The sequence below is a fragment of the Anoplolepis gracilipes genome, chromosome 13 (genome assembly GCF_047496725.1).
Source record: "Anoplolepis gracilipes chromosome 13, ASM4749672v1, whole genome shotgun sequence".
NCBI classification, from domain to species: Eukaryota; Metazoa; Arthropoda; class Insecta; order Hymenoptera; family Formicidae; genus Anoplolepis; species Anoplolepis gracilipes.
This window is the reverse complement of record NC_132982.1, coordinates 1,468,050-1,492,929: the sequence shown is the minus strand read 5'-3', so window position 1 is coordinate 1,492,929 and position 24,880 is coordinate 1,468,050. Positions and strand designations below refer to the sequence as shown.

General features: G+C 31.2%; 1 protein-coding gene and 1 non-coding gene across 7 annotated transcripts in view; both read right to left on the bottom strand.

The window, feature by feature from the left end:
* LOC140672277 (protein expanded) overlaps positions 1-24,880 on the bottom strand; it is a 119,231-nt gene that overhangs the window by 41,667 nt on the left and 52,684 nt on the right. For all 6 annotated transcript variants that reach the window (XM_072904277.1, XM_072904275.1, XM_072904278.1 and 3 more), the window contains 2 exons: positions 10,161-10,316; positions 1,374-1,473 (listed from right to left, as the gene is read on the bottom strand). In XM_072904277.1, the coding sequence (XP_072760378.1) occupies positions 1,374-1,473; positions 10,161-10,274 (214 nt within the window). In that variant the 5' untranslated portion in view covers positions 10,275-10,316. The remainder of the gene's footprint in view (positions 1-1,373; positions 1,474-10,160; positions 10,317-24,880) is intronic.
* On the bottom strand, positions 12,219-12,290 carry Trnaa-ggc (transfer RNA alanine (anticodon GGC)). Its single transcript has one exon. It is a non-coding gene; the product is annotated as a tRNA-Ala (tRNA).

Sequence of the window (24,880 nt, the reverse complement as noted above, 5' to 3'; positions counted from 1 at the left end):
TAAATTTAAATATTTAACATAATAATATTTTTGTTATGTGTAAATAATTTTTACATAATATAAAATATTAAACAATACAATTGAAATAAAATAAATTTACAGCAACAAATAATATATTTTAATACAATTCGGACACGCTAAGTTTTTATACTTTATTTTGTTGTAAATTTGTTTTATTTCAATTGGCGCACTTTATTGATATCATTATTTTTATAGAAATCATTTTCTATAATAAAAATCTATTTTTTATACAATAACATTATTTTTTGTAATAATAGGTTTCAACAATTGGCGCATAATAAACTTGGCGTCTTTTTTATATATTTTTTTTAAAGTAAGTATTTAGGAATATAATCTTTTTTTTAGTGTAATATCTTAAGAAAATTATTTTAAATATATTTTAAATATAGAATTTATAAATTATATTATTTAAAATAATAAATATGTAACGAAATATTTAAGATAAAGATATTTTGCAATGATCATACACACAGAGGCAAAGTTAAAGTTACTTTGCTATATGTATATAGAGTTCAAAATTATTAAGTTAATTTAAATACTGCAGAAAATTTATTAGAAAGTTTATTAGAAAGTAAAATTATATGTTTTTCTTCTGTATAGTATTACTGAATAGTTGTATTATATAATCATCTCATTACTTTTTATTAAAATAACATTTATTTATCAATAAATCATCATAATGCATATATTATTTGTGTTCAAGATAACTCTATTAATACGTGCAACTTTAGAAAAAAACTTGATCCGTTGAGAAACAACAAGAATTGTATGTAAAAACATTTATAGAATATATTTGTTCAGAAGTTAGTTTGTTTAACCCACATTCCTTTATTATGGCTATAGTTTTTCTGCAACTTCTGAAGGACAAAATCTATTCAATATTATTCTATAAACAAATCCTGCATATATAATTTTTATTTGAAACAAAACTTGATAACCATAAAAATTAAGCAATTAAATAAAATTCATTAATCAAATATTATCTCTTATTTGTTGATACAAATCATTAAGATCATGCTCAGTCAGCAATTTTGAAAAAATCCATTTTTAGGTTTTAACATTTTCTGTAAGTATAACATCTGGAGAATATTCCCTGTAAGTTTCAAGTTAATCCGAATAAAATTGACAGAGTTACAAGCATTCAAAGTATGCTCCGCGCTCGATCGTTAGGAGCAAGTATAGTGCAAGTACAGCAACTGCACGCAGGAAAGAATACTTCGTCGGTAGCATTAAATTGATTTTTTAGAGACTACAACTTCTTCCGAAAATTTATTATACGGACCTGAAGTGATTCTATACATATATATATATATATTATCTATATACATATATATAAGATGAATACAACTCACCAGACAATATTGCTAGGCCAAAAAGTTCACAATCTTGCATGCCCTGTTGGCTGAGAAGCGTGCATGTTTGCGTATAAACTTCCTTCACTCTCGATTTAGCCTAAAATAACAAAACACACTTATTAAAACATTAGAACTTTGATAATTAATTACTAAATGCACTCAAAAAATGCTTTCGCAATTACAACTGTAATTAACTCTTTCAGTAACAATTTTCTGTTATGTTTATAGTCATGTCTATCATTTTTTATTCTTCTTTGCTTTCGTTTTCATTAATATGAAAAAATTTTGAAATTTCTTACAAATTTTGATGGAAGGAAGTGTAGCATGTTTGGACTGTTGATAATTTAGAATATCATGAAAAATTGATGTTTTTATAATATCAATATCAACAATTATATGAATTAGCTAAAAATTCATATAACAAAATATTTAAAAATGCCGCCAAGACTGTCAATATTTTACTATGGCTGTAGCGAGCAAGTTTGAAAATCAAAACTTTTTTGGTAAGTATTAAATCGGGAGCGTCCAAATTACCCATGTTCGGAATGGCCACTGTTAAATTTGACAACGTTCGAAATGGCCACGTTCAGAATGGACACAAGAAATACCGCATGAAGTTCGTTTTCCCCACGTTTCGGAATAACCACGAAAAATATTGTACGAAGTTCGATTTGCCCACGTTCAAAATGGACACGTTCGAAATGGCCACGTTTGGCATGGCCACGTTCGAAATGACCACGTTCGGAATGGACACGAGAAATACCGCATGAAGTTTATTTTGCCCACGTTTGAAACGGCCACGTTCGTTTTACCCACGTTCATTTTACCCATGTTTGGAATGGCCACATTCGTTTTGCCAACGTAAAATATTGTATAACGTTCACGATCATGCGATTTGATGTACTTTCTAGTATGTACATATATAACATGCTGGAAAAGAAAACTTAAGTGAGAGTGTACACGGAGACGGGGCTTTGCTTCGTCTTCCATGCTCTCCTACATAAATACAAATAATAACAAAACTTGAGAGTGTGGAAATTACCAAAACTGACAGTACTGTGCGGAAGTCTCAATGTAAAATCTTAATTCAACCCATGTCTCTTACACCACATTTATAATTTCGCGCACTTTTACGTCAATGTGCAACGTGGCCATTCCGACCGTGGCCATTCCGAACGTGGCCATTTCGAACATGGCCATTTCGAGCGTGTCTATTTTTAACGTGGGCAAATCAAACTTAGTGCAATATTTTTCGTGGTCATTCTGAACGTGGGCAAAACCATAGACATATATAGCTAGACCCAGCATGCCGTATAGTTCCTTATGTTATACGTTAGGCTTGACAGAACGGAGAGAGAGGCAAAACATAGAATCTCTATTCTTTTCTGCGCGTTAAAGATTAGTTTGTGTACCTTAACAACGGTAATGGCCGGTTTAATCTATGAATATCATCGGAAATCGTGGATATCATAGACATATATTATTTTATAATATTTAAAAAATCAAAAAATTAAGCCATGCAGTGCATGTGGTTATTGGAAAGAAAGTAACAACGAAGAAAACATATCTTTCCACATGTAACAAAAAAAAAAAAAAAAAAAAACAACATTGTCTTATTGCTGAAAAAGTTTTTAAAACACATAACTTGTGTTCAATGGAAAGAATATTATTCTTAAATTACTTGTAAAAGCAATGTCTGCTATTCCTTCAAATATTTTCGACAATAATGCTCATTTATTTGAACAAAGTCCTTTTACTGATCACAGAACTCAATTGCTAAGAATAATTCTTAAAAATATTTTATGATTCGTCTTCATCATGAAGCATCATCTAAAAATAATAAAGTTATTAGGATAAAATCAACATACACTAAACTCATACTATTTAAAAATCAATAATTTATTATATATTACGTTTACACTTACATATAACAATATTTTTTTATTTATATGCATATATGCAATATGTCGCTTATTATACGTTATACTTTCAGTTATTCTCTTTATTAAGTTTTAAATTATATTTAAAATTTTTTGTTCTAATTTTTAAATTCTATTATTAAATTAAGGGTAAATATTTAGAATAATGAAGCCAGCTCCAATCGCGTTGACCTTGACATATGTTATCAAGGTCATGACCCTGTGTAACATCCAAAAGGTTTTAACTGTCGCTCGTTGTTCATTACAAAATTATTCACAAAAAAAGTGGGAAATATTCATATAAGGTCAACCCTTTCAGAAGTTAATGACCTTGATATATATTGTCAAGGTCATTGTTCTGAGTAACGTTCAAAAAATCTTAGCCGTCGCTCGTTGTTTGTTAGAAAGTTATAAACAAAAACTGTTTCATTTTTAAATGCCATAATTATTGTATTTGTTGCTTTATCTTGATATATATTTTCAATATTTTCATAATCACACACACATACATAAACGCGCGCACACACGCACACGCACACGCACACACCTTCGAATTTTAATCATTTAGACCCTTAAGTATTAGTTAAAATTTTTTATTTCTTAAAAAAATAAAATTTCTTAAAAAATAAAAATATGTTAGGTTTCTATTCTTTTATAATAAACTATTCCTTTATTTAGTAAATATGTATGCATAGGTTACACCTCTCCGATTTTCTTGGTACTTACATATATTGTTTGGGGAGTTGTTCTGAGTAATTCCCCGCAAGAATTAAGTGGGGGACGGCATTGGTTTAGGAGATATAACAAAATGAAATTTTATATTTTTCATGCTGTTCTTTCGGTTTTATAAACTGATAATGCCAGTAAGGTTTGGTTACGTCCTATTAATGTGTGCGACACGGAAAAAGTTTTTGTTTACATTATTTGAGGGATATCTATACTGTTGTATGAATTACTTGATATTAATGTTTATTAATAATATATATTTTAAATATTTTCATAACACACACACACGGGGGGGGGGTGCAAGAGAGGCTTTCGGCCCCCTTCTTACACCCACCCCTTCCACCTTGCTTCGCGTGGAAAGTTGCAAACCCATGTGAACTTTGTTTTGTCTTGCAACGTATATGCGAAGCAAGGTGGACGGGGTGGGTGCGGGAAGGGGGGCCGAAGGCCCCCCTTGCACTTCCCCGTGTGTGTGTGTGTGTGTGTGTGTGTATGTTATAAAAATATTGCAAATATATATCATTAATAAAAATTAATATTAAGTGATTCATTCAATAGAAAATCGCATGTTAAATAAATAAATTTGCAGTAATACGTTGCCTTAATGTGTCGCATACATTAGTAGAACGCGAGGGGTTGGTTATTAGCGGTTATAGTGTACAAAGTTACCTTTGATACGGATTACCTTTAAAAAACCTTGGATTATTTAAGATTATCTAATAATACCTCAAATTATTCCAAATTATTAAATACTACCTAATAGTACCTAATATTACCCAAAATTACCTTAGAATATTTAAAATTACATCATATTTTCTGAGATTATCTGAGATTTTTCCAAATTTATTTTGCTCATCTAAAATTACCTTATACGAGTACATAAAGTATTATTTCTTTAGATCATTCTAGAGTATTTTTATAAACCATTATGATACAATAGATATCTTTGAGAACATAGATTTTAGATTTTCAAGGTGGCGGGTATACATATGCGCTAAACAACCAAACGCGTGTGGAGTACAGTCCGATTTTGTATTCTTAGCGCAAGTCGATTGATTAAGATTGCGGACGGTTGAGAGAACTATCAGCTAAAATCAACACGGAAAATACAGCATTGATGAATTTTAACAATAAATTAAAAATTTTGCCAAGATTTATTTAATCAAACTGTTAAAAGAAACAAGATATTATAGTGAAAGTGTTCTTTCTTTCGATTCAGGAAAAAGACATTAAAGAAATAGAAAACTTTGCAAGAGAGCAACTTTATTTTTTAGTGGATAAAAAAGACTATGCGAAGTATTATTGTCCATTGTTTTCCAAAAAATCTGAAATGTTTAAAATAATAGGAGAATATAATAATAATATAAATATAATAATTATAAAAAATATAATAATTATAAAAATGTCGGTGATAAAAAGAAATTTTGCTATAAAAGAAAAAAACAAGACAATTTATCTGAGGAAAACTCTGATTTAATTATACAGATCAAGACAATAGATTTACATTCAGAAATAAAAAAAATTAAAAAATTTATACTGGACTAAATAGAAGAGCAAAAAATAAGTAAGGTATCAGATACAAAACGAATAAAAATGATGATTTATTGGAAAAAGCAAAAAATATTAAAATTAAATCAAATCTAAGATAAGATTTGTATTAAAATTGAAGTTGGGAATAAAAACTTATTTTTGCTACGGTTAGTTGTTTTCTTTGCATTACATTTATAAAACTAATCAAGTGCAATAAAAACGAAAATAATAGAAGTACAAGATGGATGGTAAGTAATTTTTACAAATATTTTTTTAAACATTTAAGCCATACTCAAAACGACACTTCGGTAACATCTCAGACTTCTGTTAAAAAATCATCCTTACTAACGTTCTATTTTTCAAAAACTGATACTAGTAAAAATTTGTGTGAAGATTTGAATATTACTCAAAATAAAAAATCAGAACGAGGATCATCTTTAAAAATTTTAGTAATAATTCCAATCGAAGACACCGAAGAAATCGAGAAAACAATCTCGAAGATTTGGAGGTCTTTCGGAGATTGTAGAAGAAAATAATTTCTACTCGATTTCGGATATTGGGTTGTCAAATTTTTTAGTAAATAGTACTGGAAAAAATAAGATAATATGCAGTATTAAAATTACAGCTCTAAAAAAATCATCTAGTGAAAAATACAGTCGATAAAATCGATTAAAAAGAAAATTACAGATAATATCTCCAAATCAAATGTTCATTATTCAATATTTTTTCTTTGTTAATAAAATTTCAAAAATAGTATAAGAAAATGGTATTTTGAAGAAAGCGTTTTTCAGCATGCCGAGAAACCTCGACAACTTAAAAAAAAATTTGTTTTGATTTTAAATAATATTGACGGTTTTTTGAAACAATTTATAACAATTCCAAAATCGAAGAATAATCAATGAAGAATCTTTTAAGAGATTTTGCACATATCTTTTCATTGTAGATAAAAATGCATTTCGCAATTCTTATATACTTGTATTTTTAGTTCTTTTTGCATTATATTTTAAATAATAGGTGGACGTCTGACTTACGAAATTTTACACGCCAATTTGAGTAGCATTATTCTATTTATATTGACTATCAGCAGGGAAATAAATTCAAACCATTATTTACTTCGGAAAGATAAATTTCGTTTTAAATATCTGTTTAAAAAAACTGGCGCTCTAATATGCGTATTTAGTAAAAAAAAGGAACTTGGAGAGTAATGCTTGTGCGCTGTTGTAGAGAACTTGGAGAGTAACGCCCGCGCGTTGTTGTAGAGACGATTGTTGCAGTAGTTTCGCGAGCGCCCGCTTGTGTAGAGGAAAAGGAAGATTTTAAGCTCTTTATTTTACTGTGATAAAGCGATAAAGAGGACATTGGGTCCAAATTCTTAACATATTAGTTGTGTTTCTACTTAGTGAGAGATTCATCTCGGATCAAAGTCCCACTGCATTTTGTTGTCGGAAATAGAAATAGAAATTGTGCACAACGACATCGAGACGATCCGAAGATATAGAAAATATAATCTAATCGCTATTGGTGAGAAACTAAAAATATCGCCATTGGGACGAGCTTAAGAGTAAATAAAAAAGAAAATGCTGCCTTTGGGACGAATATAAAAAATATCCGATTCTTTTCTCTATAACATTATACAAGGATAGTACTGGATTATCCTAAATAATATATTTATCTTTTTTTCGTTACAATTCATACTTTTTTTTATTTTTGATATGTTTATTGTAATAACATTAACGAGTGTATTCTAATAATTTTTGTTTTTCTTGTTATTTGATATTCATAATAATATAAAAGTTAATTTGTTTATAATATATATTCACTTTATTACTTTAATGTGTTTTATTTATCATAACGATAACCTTTTTATTTTCAGCAGCAAAAGATATTATTATTTTCTTTTTTTAACAAGAACTAAGCGACTTTTTAACGCAAATAAATTTGCCTAAATTAGTTTGGCTTATTATTAGCAAAGATGCGACTGAAATTGCCGGTGTATTCGAATATTCAATATATAAAAATTGTAATGTAGTTTTTATTTTACCATTAAATGACGATAGCTTACCAAAAGTTGTAGATAAAAATGCATTTCGTAATTTTTAAACGCTCGTGTATTCGCAGCCTGAGAGAGAAAGCATTACAAGATGTGATATCACGAAAACCTAACGATGACAATTCCTAGATTGTAATAAAAAATTTTTTTACGTCAACTCCAAAAATCAATTGAAAATATATATTATTGTAGAAAAGTACAACATACTCGTCAATGACGTTCACTAACTTCAAAATCAAAGATTACCTTAGATTATCTAAGATTATCTGAGGCTACTTTAAGAATACTTAGAATTATCTACAAATTATTTGATATCACTCTTAGATTACTTAGGATTTCCTATTAGATTACCCAAGATTACCTGAGAACGCTAAAGATTATTTTAATTTACAAAAAATTACCTTGGATTACCCAAAATTTTGTTTGGATTGCCGCTGAATTACCTAGTCCTTGTACAAAAATTACCTCGGTAACCAACTCCTCGGTAGGACGTAAACAAACCTCACTGTTGGTAATATCAGTTTATAAAACCGAAGGAACAGCATGAAAAATATGAAATTTTATTTTGTTATATCTCCTAAACCAATGCCGTCCTCCACTTAGTTCTTGCGGATAATTACTCAGAACACCCCCCCCCCCTACAATATATTTAAGTAACGATAAAATCCGTGAGGTGTAACCTTTTATGCATATTTATTCTTTGTTTATCAAAAGAGTGTTTTGAATTTCATTATAGAGCACAAATTTGTTTTGCCATTCTGGGAGTATGAGTTACAACCACGTCTTATAAGTCCGCGGAACAAAATAAATAGAATTCAAATTAATATTTTTGTTTGTTGCTCATTTGTTACTAAAAAGTTGCCAAAAAAATTTGTTGTTCTGTTTCTTTAAAAAGTTTCTTTAAAAAATGATGTCCCGCTAAAGAAAGATTAAGTTAGCGGAACAATATATATGTAACAACAAAAATGTACTTTATATAATATAACAATAAATATATGTTGGAAGGTTTTTCAATGAGGTAGCTAGCAGTTTTTTAATTTACACAGTACACCTTTTATTATAAGAAAATGACGAAGGATATATAAATAAAGAGATTATTCTTGCAGCCACGCGATTCTAACGGCGATATATTATATCTACGAGTTATGTCTCATCTATTAGAGAGACATCATCCTGTAGTGTTTGTGACATACTACACGCCATCTGTATCACAGACTAACGAACATCTAGAAAGTACATATAAACAGAGACAAATAAGATATCGACAGAGCGTATATCTCAATAATATATATTTATTACTCTCAAACTATTCAAGTTTTAAATTTGTTGCTTGCAAAATAAATTCAAATAATAGCAAGAACCACTCAGTATGCAAAGTGACATATTATCGTATTACTTTAATTTTTTACTGCGTAAAATAGCATTAGGTAGAAGATTTGAGTAGCTTAGATGAGCAGGAAAGATTGACTGGAAAAGTTGACCGAAAAGCAAAAAATGTCGGGTTTGATTCCTGATTCAGCCACTTGTGTCTCACATATTTTTTGAATCTGTAAAAATATTTACACTCATTTTTCAAACTGAAAGATGTTGTGAATGCCTTACACAAAGTACGACAATCGCTCCTAGATAAATGATTGCTACAACGTGCCTGGGCCAGTGCCATCTCCGCAATGCCCTCTACTACATATTTCCTTGTTTTATTATTTAAAAGATTTTATTACTTCAAAGATTTTAGGACTATAAAATAAAACTAGTATTTCCAAACATGATGCACTTCTTATACATATATTTTATTTATATATGTATTTATATATGTATTTATTATAATCTATCTATTAGAATCTTTTAAATATAAATGCGTTATTTATATATACTAGAATATTATAAGCGCGTACGCCATTTATTTTGTAAATGTATACACAAATATATAATACAATATGTATAATATACATATATACATATACAATACAGAGTATCCTGGTGAAGGTGGGCCAACTCTGGTGGGAATGTAGAGTAGCTAAAAATAACCCTATAAGTTTCTATAAAATTTTTTTCTATAATGCATTTCTACCGAGATATTTATCACTAAAGTTTAAATTTAAGAATCATTTTTTTAAATAACTTTTATATTACTTTGTAGATCTTAATAATGTAAAATTTTTTTATTATTAAATGAAGATTTTTAAAATAGTGTGATAGATTTTTTGATATCATCTCGGAAAGCCAGAATTGGATCACCTGTAAGTCTTTTAACTTAAAAACTTTAAAGTCGGTGGACTTTTTTTTCAAATTATGTTTTTGGATTCTTGACACTAAGAAAAAGGTATTTTATACAAAGGTAATATATACAACAACATCCACTCTAACCATTATACACAGTGTATCGTATTAAACGTATATGAAGCATACCATGAGATACAGGAGAACAATCCAAATCGAAGAGTCCTGTATAGTTTCTTTGACTCATTCAAGGAACTTAGTTCATATTTTTCATTATATAAACATCAATTCATTTAAATAATATTTTTGATAATTGTTCGTAAGTAAAACTTATCTTACCTCGACGATGAAGTAAAAAGGATCACCGGGAAGGGCATGTACGGCGAGATAGCGGCTGGCGGACACCAAGGGTTGAAGGCAAGACCGCGCAGCCGTGACACCGCTACCACGCATGCTGCATGCTTCATTTCGTCGCCGCTACGCCCAGCGCCCTCACTGTAAACAATAAATTATAATTCTTTATTAAACACAGAATAATATAAACACGTAACTATTAACTGAGCAATGAGAGCCATACGCGGATATTAATGCGTGAATTTATTTAGAAATTAATTCTTACCGCGAAAATTGAACAGGGCATACATATTTTACTTGGTGTATTATACTAAGAAATAGATTCTCATTTTTGAGAATTCTATAATCCCTCTTTACTCTCCTAAAGAGATGTAGGCGAAAAAAAATATCGGGGCAAAGTTGCTGAATCGAGAATCGAACCTGAGTCTTTCGATTGCCGGACGACTGCTCTTACTACTGAGCTATTCAGCCCCACACCAATATCTCTCTCATTTATTTGTTTATAAATCTAAATATCAATCACGGAAACGCGATTTTCTTTTTAGGAGAGTAAAGAGGAGTTATAGAATTCTCAAAAATGAGAATCTATTTTTTGGTATAATACACCAAGTAAAATATGTGCCCTGTGCACGATTCAAATTTCGCTGAAAGAATTAATTTCTAAAGAAATTTACGCATTAATCCGCGTATGGCTCTCATTGCTCAGTTAATAGTTGCATGTTTGTAAATATTGGAGCTTTATTTATTCGAATACAGAATAATATATTTTTATTGACAGTTCTAAATGGTTAATACTTACTTAATTAGTATTACAGCCTATAAATTTTACGATTTTTTCTTTTTAAACTTATCATGTCGATTATCTATTAATGATATAAAATTAAAAAAAAACTCGCTATAAGCAGATCTTTCATAAACAGTGTTATTTTTATAATATGCTTTACAACCTCCCAACAAACTTGATAAGCTTAAGAAAAAAAATTGCGGCAAGATGCGAAATAAATGTGGTAAGAGTAATGGAGATAATCAAAGAACTTAAACATCTATTGATTTTTTCTAAACAAATAAAAAATACAATATTAATAAAAACTCTAAATATTATTTTGACAGGAAATTTATAAAAATTCTATCAATAAAAATGCGGAACAATCAAATAATGAAATCATGAAAAAATAAAAAATACAATAATTACAGTTTCACTGAAATAATAATAAATAATCAAGTAGAAAAGTTCTCTATCATTGAATAAAATGAAAAGGGTTCAAAAAGGCGTAAAGAGCTATAAAAATTATATGAATTTAATAATCAAAAATATTAGTTGAAAATAACCTTTAACGGTACATATCGATGTTTACAATTTTTGATGTGTGTGTGGGCGGACGTTTCGATCTATCTTTAAGTCGTCATCAGCGCCTAATTTCTAACATATCGTAATTAAAAAACCGGAAAGAGAGAACTCTAACAACGCAAAATTAGATAAAAACTTCATAAACTACATAATAAAGTCGAATATGTGACGGTACTAACGCAATACAATCATTATAATCTATATACGATGGCCTCACGGTTCCATGAATATTTTTATCATCTTCGGGATGTGAGTGGGAGGTTTTGAATCGTAGGTAAGCTTGATATTATTTGTCTGTAACCGTACAAAAGTTATGCGCAATCACAAAGGCAGTTAAAGTGATAAGTCAACACAGAGTTGTCACAAAAATGAACTAATATAATTATATGGTTAAATAAATTAGCATTTAATGGAATGTCATGTAAAATGAGAAAACGGTTTAAGTAAATAAATGATTTGAAATTATATTCGGCTCCAATATTTACAAACATGATAAGTTATATTCGGCGATGTGAGCCCATGCGCGGATGTTGATGCGTAAAGAAACTGCGTAAAGAAATTAATTCTTTTCACAAAAGAATTTTTAATTAATACCCAGAGCACATATTTTCTAGATTCTCATTTTTGAGACCCCTAAAAAACCCGCTCTATAACCCCCCAAAGAGATGTAGACGAGAAAAAATATCGGGGCGAAGTCGCTGAATCGGGAATTGAACCCGAGTCTTTCGCTTGCCGGGCGACTGCTCTTACCACTGAGCTATTCAGCCCCACACCGATACTTCACTCGTCTATTTGTTTATATAAACCTCCTGATAGATAAATCGAAGAACGCGATTTTTCAGCCCCGCGTGATTTCAAAATGATTTGAAATTATATTCGGCTCCAATATTTACAAACATGATAAGTTATATTCGGCGATGTGAGCCCATGCGCGGATGTTGATGCGTAAAGAAACTGCGTAAAGAAATTAATTCTTTTCACGAAAGAATTTTTAATTAATACCCAGAGCACATATTTTCTAGATTCTCATTTTTGAGACCCCTAAAAAACCCGCTCTATAACCCCCCAAAGAGATGTAGACGAGAAAAAATATCGGGGCGAAGTCGCGGGGCTGAAAAATCGCGTTCTTCGATTTATCTATCAGGAGGTTTATATAAACAAATAGACGAGTGAAGTATCGGTGTGGGGCTGAATAGCTCAGTAGTAAGAGCAGTCGCCCGGCAAGCGAAAGACTCGGGTTCAATTCCCGATTCAGCGACTTCGCCCCGATATTTTTTCTCGTCTACATCTCTTTGGGGGGTTATAGAGCGGGTTTTTTAGGGGTCTCAAAAATGAGAATCTAGAAAATATGTGCTCTGGGTATTAATTAAAAATTCTTTTGTGAAAAGAATTAATTTCTTTACGCAGTTTCTTTACGCATCAACATCCGCGCATGGGCTCACATCGCCGAATATAACTTATCATGTTAAGTAAATAAAGTTGTTAAATCAATAACTGAGTCAATTGTGTAAATTTATAAGTCAAATCATTAACTAACTTGAGAAACGTTAATATATAAAAAATTAGTCAAATTATAAATAAGAAAAGAACATAATAATAAATAAAATAAAATAAAAATAAGTTAGAGTAAAAAAATATATAAAAAATTAGTCAAATTATAAATAAGAATAAAAACATAATAATAAATAAAATAAAATAAAAATAAGTTAGAGTAAAAATACATAACGCAGAAATGAAGTTGAAAAGTAACAGATAATATAAATTAAGAAACAATTGTATATTAAGAGTAGTTAAAATACTTATAGTTGTTTACTCAGTGTAAAGGGAAAAAATTTTTGTAATGATACAGAACAAGCTACCTAAGATTTAGGGGTCATGCTTGAAAAGATTTTTGCTAACATTATCTTCACTTATAACTACACCTTCATGACGAACAGTCACCAAAAAAGAGTATTGCGGAGGACCCTGATTAGCGACAGATATGGATTTTAAGTTTCACCACATGGCAATGTGAGTTATCACGTTTCTGTATCATTACAAAAATTTTTTCCCTTTACACTGAGTAAACAACTATAAGTATTTTAATACCTCTTAATATACAATTGTTTCTTAATTTATATTATCTGTTACTTTTCAACTTCATTTCTGCGTTATATATTTTTACTCTAACTTATTTTTATTTTATTTTATTTATTATTATATTTTTTATTCTTATTTATAATTTGACTAATTTTTTATATATTTTTTTACTCTAACTTATTTTTATTTTATTTTATTTATTATGTTCTTTTCTTATTTATAATTTGACTAATTTTTTATATATTAACGTTTCTCAAGTTAGTTAATGATTTGACTTATAAATTTACACAATTGACTCAGTTATTGGTTTAACAACTTTATTTACTTAAACCGTTTTCTCATTTTACATGACATTCCATTAAATGCTAATTTATTTAACCATATAATTATATTAATTCATTTTTGTGACAACTCTGTGTTGACTTATCACTTTAACTGCCTTTGTGATTGCGCATAACTTTTGTACGGTTACAGACAAATAATACCAAGCTTCTTACGATTCGAAACCTCCACTCACATCCCGAAAATGATAAAAATATTCGTGGAAAAAACCGTGAGGCCACCGTATATAGATTATAATGATTGTATTGCATTAGTACCGTCACATATTCGACTTCATTATGTAGTTTATGAAGTTTTTATCTAATTTTGCGTTGTTAGAGTATCCTCTCTTTCCGGCTTTTTAATTACGATATGTTAAAAATTAGGCGCTGAAGACGACTTAAAGATAGATCGAATCGTCCGCCCACACACATGTCAAAAATTGTAAACATCGATATGTACCGTTAAAGGTTATTTTCAACTAATATTTTTGATTATTAAATTCATATAATTTTTATAGCTCTTTACGCCCTTTTGAATCCTTTTGATTTTATTGAGTTAATAAAATCTCAATTTAAAGAATATAATTGATGGAAAAAACTTTTCAGAATATTAATATTATTGAAAATCACACACAGGCTATTATCAGATCATTGGATAATCATTAAACATAAAATTTAATAAAATAGGGACATTCTATCGAATAAGAATGTACTCTCTGATATGTTAAATTCTAAAATTGTCACACCCTCAGAGATACAAAAGCATACCCACAGAAAAAGTATAAATATATTTTATATATATTTTTTCTTCTTATAGTCAATACTTTGTGGTTTAACTTTTTGTAGCATTAGAGGTGTTACATTAATGGACACAACTCCGAAACAATTTTCCCTTCTTGAATTAATAGTCATAAATACAAGTCACATATGATTAGATGCAATGTATCTAGTTATTATTTAATCCAAAAGATCTTCAGGGGTTATCGGAGATATTATTAAAACTGAGTATAATACAAATCTAAATTGCATTAGTTAAAATCTCATTTATAAAATATTAAGTTGTTGCAAATAAAATAGCTGTAATTTCATAATTTACTTTTCACATTTGTAATTTAGCTTCTTTCTTTGTATATAGTACTTATTTTGTATATATACAGGATGTCTCGAAAATGCCGGTAAATATTTTAATGGCAGGTTCTTTAGAACATTTTAAGACAAAAAGTTTAATACAAAAATGTCGAGGCTACAATAGTTTTCAAACTGGAAGCAATTATATTTCGCGAATGATAGGGCTGAGATTTCGCGCTCTTAGGTGCGGCAAAATAACAAGTGATAAAAGTGCTCCTATAAATAGCGCTCTTTTCACGATATTATGAATATTATGTTATCACTTGTTATTTTGCCGTACCTGAGAGCGCGAAATCTCAGCCCTATCATTCGTGAAATATAATTGCTTCCAGTTTGAAAACTATTGTAGCCTCGACATTTTTATATTAAACTTTTCGTCTTAAAATGTTCTAAAGAACCTGCCATTAAAATATTTACCGACATTTTCGGGACACTCTATATATATACATATATATATTATTTGAAAAGTACATATCTGCTAATAAGTTAATGCAAATATATAAACATAACTTCTTATATTTATATAATATGCGTATTTAAAATGAGTTTCTTACATTATAGAAAACAAAGAATTTTGAATAATTTTTTTGTATGAGTTTAAATTCGATCGTGAGTTTAATGCGATCCATACAACGCATAATATAAATTCCGCTTTCAGCGAAAATACAATTAAATGCACCACTAAATATTGATTTCAAAGTGACATAAAAACTGTTTTCGAAGAATTCATTGTCTCTTCGTTCTCCAAATTTCTATTGAGAAAACATTGAAAAATTTGTATCACATTAAAAAAAGTGTATTGAAGTATATAAAGGCTAGTATATAAAAAAATATCTATTAAGTTTGTACTAAATTGTATTAACTTGTAATATATACATTTATATGGATACGTAATATATGTATACAATTTTAATTAAAAAATTCAAATCAAAACCGATTATTTTATTTGCAACAACCTAACACATAATTTGAAACATTGCAGATAAAAAAGATTTGAAATAAATAAATTCGATATACTTGTATATTTAAATTTCTAATAACTATTTTTCACAACATCCGCTTCACAAGAAACGAGGCACGATCATTGGACTTGTGGATAGAGTTCTCTTCCTTTCACATCCTAGATTCCATAACAAAAACTTAGACCTTATCGTCAGAATTCTTATGGACAATGACTACCCTATTAATTTAATTTTTAACGTCATAAATTAGCGCATAAAAACTCTGACTCACAAACAATTTTGCACCAACAACAGATCAAGAGTGAATAATCCGGTTTATTTCACTATCCTTTATTTACCGTCTGTATCCGAGAAATTCAACAATATAATAAAAAACACGAATATGAAACTATCACGTTAGCCTTAACAAAATGAAAAAATTTATCAAAGTCCAAAAAAATATTATCCTGAAGGATTCAAAAACCAACGTAGTATATAAAATCAACTGCAATAATTGCGACGTATCATACGTTGGTCAAACATCCCGAATGCTAAAAACCAGAGTTTCCGAACACAAACAACATATTTATAGAAATACCACTAACAACTCCGTAATTTCGAATCACAGACTCGAATATAATCATGACTTCGATTGGATGAATGTTAAAATTCTTCATGAAGTTTCGTTCTATAATAAGAGGCTTATCTCCGAATGCTCTTTATAAAAAGATAAAAGAACGGTTTGAATTTACAGACGGATACAGAAAACTTACCGAACACGTATCATGACGTCATTAACACACTCCCAAAAATATCTTAGGTAAAGACACAGTATATAAACACATCTCTCATTATTTAGTTGGACAGTAACCGATCGTCCTCTAAACCACTTGCTCAAGTCAAGATTTTTCTAACGCTTGTGTAGACTACTTCGACATCGTAACTATTTTATAATTCCTACTGTAAAGATTGGTAACTTCGATTACTCTTAACTAATCTATACAAACATCTACAACATTTCCAGGATTCAACTGATATTGAATTCGAGTCACTAATCTTAAATTACAACTACACCTATTATTATCTTGGCTTGACACTTTACAATCATTCTTAAAAGACTGATCAATGCCGTTATTGTTCTAATTATATTTTTTATTATTTAATTTTATTATTTATTATACTTTTCAATTATACTTATAACGACTCTTATTACGACCGACATTGTACTCACTAGTTTTTTAGTTATTAATATGCGCTGAGGAAGACTCAAAATGAGCTCGAAACGTTCGAATTTACTTTAACGAATTTACAATTATTCACAACATTCTCATAGATTTCGCTAAATGTTAATAAACTGATTTGTTTCTACATAAATATTTATATTACATTTACAGTGTTAATTTTTCTCAACCTTGCTCTCTACTGCCGTTACTATTATTAATTTAATTAAATCTCTAAGTAAATGTTTAATAGTGAATAGATAACTTAATGATAAATACTATCAACTTTGAGGAATTAACTTAAATAAATTAATACAAAAAAAGAAAACAAGAAAGAGTTTTTTTATACATTTTTTTATATTATTGTTCCAAAGTTGTTAAGCTCTTTTTTTAAGCTATACTACATTTATTGTGTATGTGACTGATTGCTGCGAACGTAAGCTGCGATGAATAATACGCAATCGATAGTCGCAAGCGTAATAATAATGTACAATTAATATGAAGCATATGAAGAAAATTCCAAGTATATATACATATATATATATATATCTTCTATTATATATATATATCTTCTATTATATATATATATATATATATATATATATATATATATATATATATATATCTTTTCAGTCTACGGTCAATCGTGCAGCAAGCGACATCTGACATTTACTTGTGTGTACTCTGTTATACTTCTATCTTCTTTTATAATAATGCATTATACTCTGTCGATTTTCATAACCGTTGTCTTTTATTCACTGTGCAGAGTAAATATATACATATTAATATTGACATTGTCTCTCATCTGTTTCGTCTCTCTATACGTCCCTTCCATCTAACAGGTTATGGGCCCAGGACAGTTTGTATAAGTTTCGAAACGTGTGTGTTGTACGCGAGCGGTCGCGAACTAGGATTGAGATTAAAGGTTAGCTTTATCGAAAGTTCACAAAAGACAAAATGAGTGGATCAAGCATCGTTCGCATCGAGACTCTCAGAAAAGATAATTATGATACGTGGAAGATGCAGATGGAGGCCCTGTTAGTCAAAAACGACACATGGGGATATGTTAACGGATTAATTTCGCAACTAGCGTCGGAAGATAAAAGGATCACGTGGTCGATCAATGACAACAAGGCGAAATCAAACATTTGTCGATATATCCCTCAGAGCTCAAGCAAATTAAAGGATGTAATACTTCTCGTGAAGTCTGGGTAAAACTGCAAAACATCTACCAATCCAAAGGATCGGCCCACAAGGCATCTCTTCTGAAGCAATTGACATTGCAGCGAATGGAAAGTAACGGAGACATGCAAAATCATGTAAGAAATTTCTTCGATGCTGTAGACAAATTAAAAGAAATGGAAGTCAATATTAATCCGGATTTATTGGCGGATTATTATCATGTTATTGTACAGTTTACCGCTCGAATTAGAACTTTAGATGTGCGAACGAGTCACGTGACGAGTTGCCGTCGCTTCGTATAAAACTTATCGAGGAAAGTAACGCACATAAAAACGATTCTCACGTGACAATTTCAAATGCGATGGTTGCTGATAAATATATTAAACGCGGCAAGGGTAAGTTCAATAACAACATTACGACTGGCGCGAGTAAAAGTAAAGTTCGTTGTTTTCGGTGTAAAGCGATTGGTCACATTGCAAAAGACTGCAAAAAGAAAATCGCGAAAACTCAATCGACAGCTAAAAAGGCCGAGGATATAAGCCTATGTGCGGTTGCATATATTACAGGCAGGAGCGTATCGATTGAAACAAATCACACAGAAACGGACACGTCGCGAGATCGATGGTGCTTGGATGGCGGAGCAACATCCTACTTATGCATCGAACAAGTATATCGATTTCGACAGTCAAACACACCGAACTCTTAATCTGGCAAATAGTGCCACTAGCAAAATTACGGCAAAAGGAACGGTTGTTTTTTCTATTGAAGTCGACGAAAAGATAAAAAACGTGTCGATGCGCGAAATAACAGAAAAAGGCCATAAATTAATTTTCGATAAAACTCAAGCCGTCATAAATGACAAAGCCGGAAAGACGTTATTAATCGCGAATATAGGCGACTTATATTTCGTGCGCGAACGTCGTGAGGAAAGTCAAGCCGTATCAGATTCATCGTCGAAAACATTAGCTTCAACAAAAATACTGAAAATGTGGCATAATCGACTAGGACACTTAAATGTATCAGATCTCATAAAGAGTGTGCGTAATAATGTTATATGTGGAGTGAAACTAGACGCGGACGTAAAAACTTCGAATGCGAAATTTGTCTTCACGGAAAAATGAGTTGATCGTCTTTTTCAAAAAAATCGGACAGAAAAACAAATTTATTAGACATCGTTCATTTCGACGTATGCGGTCCGATGAGAGTCCAATCGAACGGCGGAGCACGTTATTTCGCTACCTTTATTGACGATAAATCTCGATGGTGGGAAGTGCGATTTATCAAATCAAAGGCTGAAGTATTTAAAGCATTCAAAGAAGTAAAATCGTTACTTGAAAATCAAAGAAACAGAAAAATCAAATATTTCCAAACTGATAACGGAAGTAGGGTAGAGCAGAGCTTAAAGATCCGCGGGTAAAAAGGTCCACCATACGTATATTCATAACTAGTGATATATCAATCTGTCGTGTTGTACTAGCGATAAAAAGTGAGTAAGGGAAATACAAAAAAGCGCAGTTGCGTTCATTTGCGCAACTCTGATACAAGGAAATACACGACCGCGACTCGAGATTTGCACGTAAGTAAAATTTCTCTCTTTTGGTCTAGAACAATATATCACTTTTACTGGTTGCCCATAAGGGTTGAATAACTTCAATAATATATTTGGCTTTTTCAATATGTCATTAGTTTGCCGCTGGAATCAACGGAACATTTTTTATAACCTAAAAATAAAAGCACAAGTGATTGGGATAAAAAGATCCATTACAGGTCCATACAGCAACAGCGTTCCTGGCGAAGGCTGAATGCAGTGTAGTGTTTGCAAGAACTGGGCTCATGAAAAATACATAGCAAATAAAGCACAAACGTTTACTTTGTTTGTCAAAATTGTGATTCTAACTGTGAAGCCGATTAAGATTATACTAATCCATATTATATAAGCCTGGTAACACTTGTAATTTTAATATTTGTATTTTAGATAATAAATAACTTAATTACTTTATGATTCAAAAATATTTCAATAAACCTAATAAAAGCTGGTCCTATTTGCCCGTGGGTGGAGTTTTTTACCCCACCTGTAGGGCAAAAAGGTACAGACGGGAAAATCAACAGAAGTTGCTTAAATTCGTACTTTTTTTAAATTTCTTTCATTAAATCATATTTTTCATATAGTCAAATAGCGATATTGTCGGTTTGTCATATTTGTTTCTTTTTAATCCATATGCTTTCAAAAATATAACTTCTAATGTCAAAAGTGAACCTTTGTCACCCGCCCTACCCTACTTAAGTAACGAATTTGAGGAATACTTAAAGGAAAATGAAATCCAAAAACAACAGTTCTTTACAATCCCGAGCAGAATGGCGTAGCAGAAAGAAAAAACAGAACTCTGCTAGAAACGGGAAGATGTCTTCTTCTACAGTCAAACCTGCCTTCATCATTTTGGGCCGAAGCCATAATTACCGCCAATTATATTCGGAATCGATGTCCATTCAGCTCTCTGAACGGTCGAACAGCACACGAAATATGGCTTGACGAAACACCAGATGTAAGCAATCTTTGGGAATTTGGATGCAATGTACTATGTCTAGACAGAATACTTGGGAAAAGTAAATTCGAAGATAAAACCAAGAAAGGGATTTTCTTTGGATACTTTAATCAAACGTATCGTGTTTGGAATCCTGTAGAAAGAAAAACTGAAATAACACGCGATATCAAATTTTTGAAATTGGATGAAATAAATGGAAACTTGGAAGATTTTGTCCCGGAAGAACTCGAGAAAGAGGAAAGTCAAGGACAAAAGAAGAATAAGTCAAAAGATTCTCTTGAGCATCTTGCAGTCGAATTTAACTTGACGCAAAACGAACCTTCCTCGGACGAAATTTCCACAGATGAAGATTTTCCTGAAGATAACCTAGATACTCCACGTCGCGAAGACGTAATAATTAAAGAAGCCCAGGGCGACCTCGAAAATTATTAACTGGGCAAAGAGGAAGATCTCGTAAACTGTATCAAGAAACATAAAAGTAAAAATGGCAAATATTAAAGAAGCTTTCGCAGCTGAAGACTCCACTGACAAGGCCATGGAGGGACCCGATGCAAAAGAATGGATTCACGCTATCACACAGGAAACCAAGTCGATTCTCAAGAATGATGTCTGGAAACTAGTCGAACGCTCAACTGATGGGAAAGTAATTGGCAGCCGGATCGTACTGAGAAACAAATACAATCCCGATGGTTTTCTAAAAAAAGAAAGGCGAGAATAGTGGTACAAGGATTCGCTCAAAAACCGGGCGTCTACTTCAATCAGATTTTTGCACCGGTAGCACGTTTGAGTTTAATTCGCCTTCTAGTTGCAATCGCAACAAACTTCAGGATGACTATCACGCAGCTAGATGTAACTACAGCATATCTGAATAGTAAAATACAAGAAGAGATATTTACGGAAGTACCAAAGGTTTTCTCGGAATCCCTGCATACCATCACCAAAGGAAAAAGAAAACGGAAGCAAAATTCGAATCAAAGCCAAGAAAATGCTTGACGAGCTCAACAGCGGCAACAAGATATGTTTATTACAAAAATCACTTTACGGCCTACGTCAAGCCGATAGAAACTGGTATTCAAGGTTGGACGACATACTGAAGGAATAGGATTAAAATCTTCCAACACAGATCCGTGCATCTATTACATGGATCAAGGGGAGGATGGCTTATTCGTCACAGTTTACGTCGATGATATCCTGCTAATCTTCAAGAATACTGAAAAGGTCGAAAAGTTAAAAAGATTTCTCGCAGAGAAGTTTGAAATCAAAGATCTCGGTGAACCTCGTTGTTGTCTGGGTGTTAAGTTCAATTAAAACAAGGATACTATTATCCTACGTCAAAGAGGTTACATTAGAGAGCTTCTCCACATATTTGGCATGACCGATGCTAACCCCGTATCAACACATAGATACAAACATCAAATTAACCTTAAATATACATGCAGCAACGATTTAGATCAAGATGAATTACCCTATCAAGAACTGATAGGTGCTTTAATGTACCTAGCAGTGGCCACCAGACCAGATATAGCACACGCTGTTAGCGCACTAAGTCAGTTTTACTCAAACTTCAAAAAGGAACATTGGACGGCCGCCAAACGTGTTCTACGATACCCTAAAGAGACACTAAACCTAGGGATCGTGTTTAAACCCTCCGAATTACCATTAACAGAATACGTCGATTCTGATTGGGCAAACTTTACGATTAACAGGCGCTCATATACCGGAAATCTATTCAAACTGGCAACGGGAACTATCATCTGGGAGTCCAAGAAACAACGCACCGTTGGCTTATCTTTTACAGAGGCGGAGTATATGGCGCTCTCCGAAGCAACAAAAGACGCCATATATTTCCGCAATTTCCTGACGGAACTAGGATTTCTAATCTTAGTAGACGTTAGCATAATGTGTGATAATATAGAAGCACAGCGTCTGGCCGATAATCCAGTTTTTCACGTCAGGAGTAAACATATAAATGTCCGACATTATTTCGTCCGAGATGCCGTAAAGAACGGGACTCTAAAGGCCGATCTACAATAGTCTATAATACGTGGGAGATAAGCTTGAAGTAAGTAGTAATAGCGGCGTAAAGAGCTGGAGTGAGCGTATAAAATATTTTTATTTCCTTACTCCTACTTCTATTCTTACTCTCACTTCTTATTGTAGATCGGGCCTAAAATTAAAGAACATTTCAACAAATGACATGGCTGCTGACATATTAACCAAAAGCTTATCAGATCCGAAGCATCAACATTGTGTTACTCTCCTCGGACTTGGATCGGAACACTTAAACTAGTTGATTGACCGTTGCTCGAGGGGAGGTGTTGAGAATATCAATCTACGGTCAATCGTGCAGCAAGTGACATCTGACATTTACTTGTGTGTACTCTCTGTTATACTTCTATCTTCTTTTATAATAACGCATTATACTCTCTCTTGATTTTCATAACCGTCATCTTTTGTTCACTGTGCAGAGTAAATGTACATACACATTAATATTGACATTGTCTCCTATCTGTTTCGTCTCTCTATACGTCCCTTCCACCCAATATCTTCAATCAAAATAACATTTTTTACAAAAAACAGAGAATCTATATACGAAATGAAACATCTTTAGCAAAAAGAAATTTTTTTACAGAAATGGAATAAAAAGATATATATAAATTATATATATGTATCGAACAATTTTTGCTTTTGACTTTTTTTCGTATCATCAAAAGAAACAGAAATATTCTAAATGCTTTAGAGGAAACAATTCTTTATATACAGAGTGTCCAGTAATTCGTAATAAATTTCTCATGTATCGATAAAGCGAATTGATACAAGCGAAAAGATATATATAAATTTTATATACAGGGTGTCCTCGAATTGGCAGATCAACTCTCGTGGGTAGATAGAGCGTGTTAAACTGAAGAGAAAAATCTTATATCATTTTGAAAGTTGTCCTAATTAAAAAAAAAAAATGCTAAATTCGCAATAATTAATGAGATATAAATATAATAAGGATCGGTCAATATGTGTCAGGATAAGCGCGCGGTGCGAAGAAGCCTCCTACTTGTTACTTGATACTAGGCGCGCGGCGAGACAGTAGGCGGAGCGCTTTACAAAAGACGTACAAAGGACGTACAAAGGACGTACTGAAAGAGACACGTACAGTGCGCTCTGCGTTTATGTTTTGCCGCGCGGCTAGTATCAAGTAACAACTGTATCAATTCGCTTTATCGATATATGAGAAATTTATTAAGAATTACTGGACACTCTGTATATAAAGAATTGTTTCCTCTAAAGCATTTAGAATATTTCTGTTTCTTTTGATGATACGAAAAAAAGTCAAAAGCAAAAATTATTCGATTCAAAGGGACTAATATCTTGATAAACAAAAATCTTTTTTAATGTAGCGATACGATATTTCAAGGTAATCGACATTTTTTTAAATAAGATATTTTAAATGAGCGTATTTTTTCATTAACGCGTGATGTAGCTTATAAAAAAACAAATTTAACCACATAGACTATGTTGACTTTGAAATGACTGTGAATTATAAAAATTACATTTAGAAAAAATTTGTAAAATTTATTTTATGTTTCCGTATAAAGATGTGCTTTTAAGAAAAAACATTTTTAGATTTTTTTTATATGTACATTGCTAGATTTTCTTTTTATAAAGTCCACTAGTATAATTTCTGTCTATTCTCAAAATTGTTGAGATTAAAACTTTGATTTAACCTCCAAGATGTCTTTCTGCATACAACTGTATTGCGTAAATGTTTGTAAACTACTTTAAATAACAACATTCTATTTGTACATACATTAACATTATCGCATTAAATTGAAAAGTACATCGAGAAATTATACGAATGGACTTTACAAAAAACTTCATGTTTTTAAAAAAAATGTAAAGATGTTTTTTAAGAAGTACTTTTTTATATTGAAATATATGATAAATTT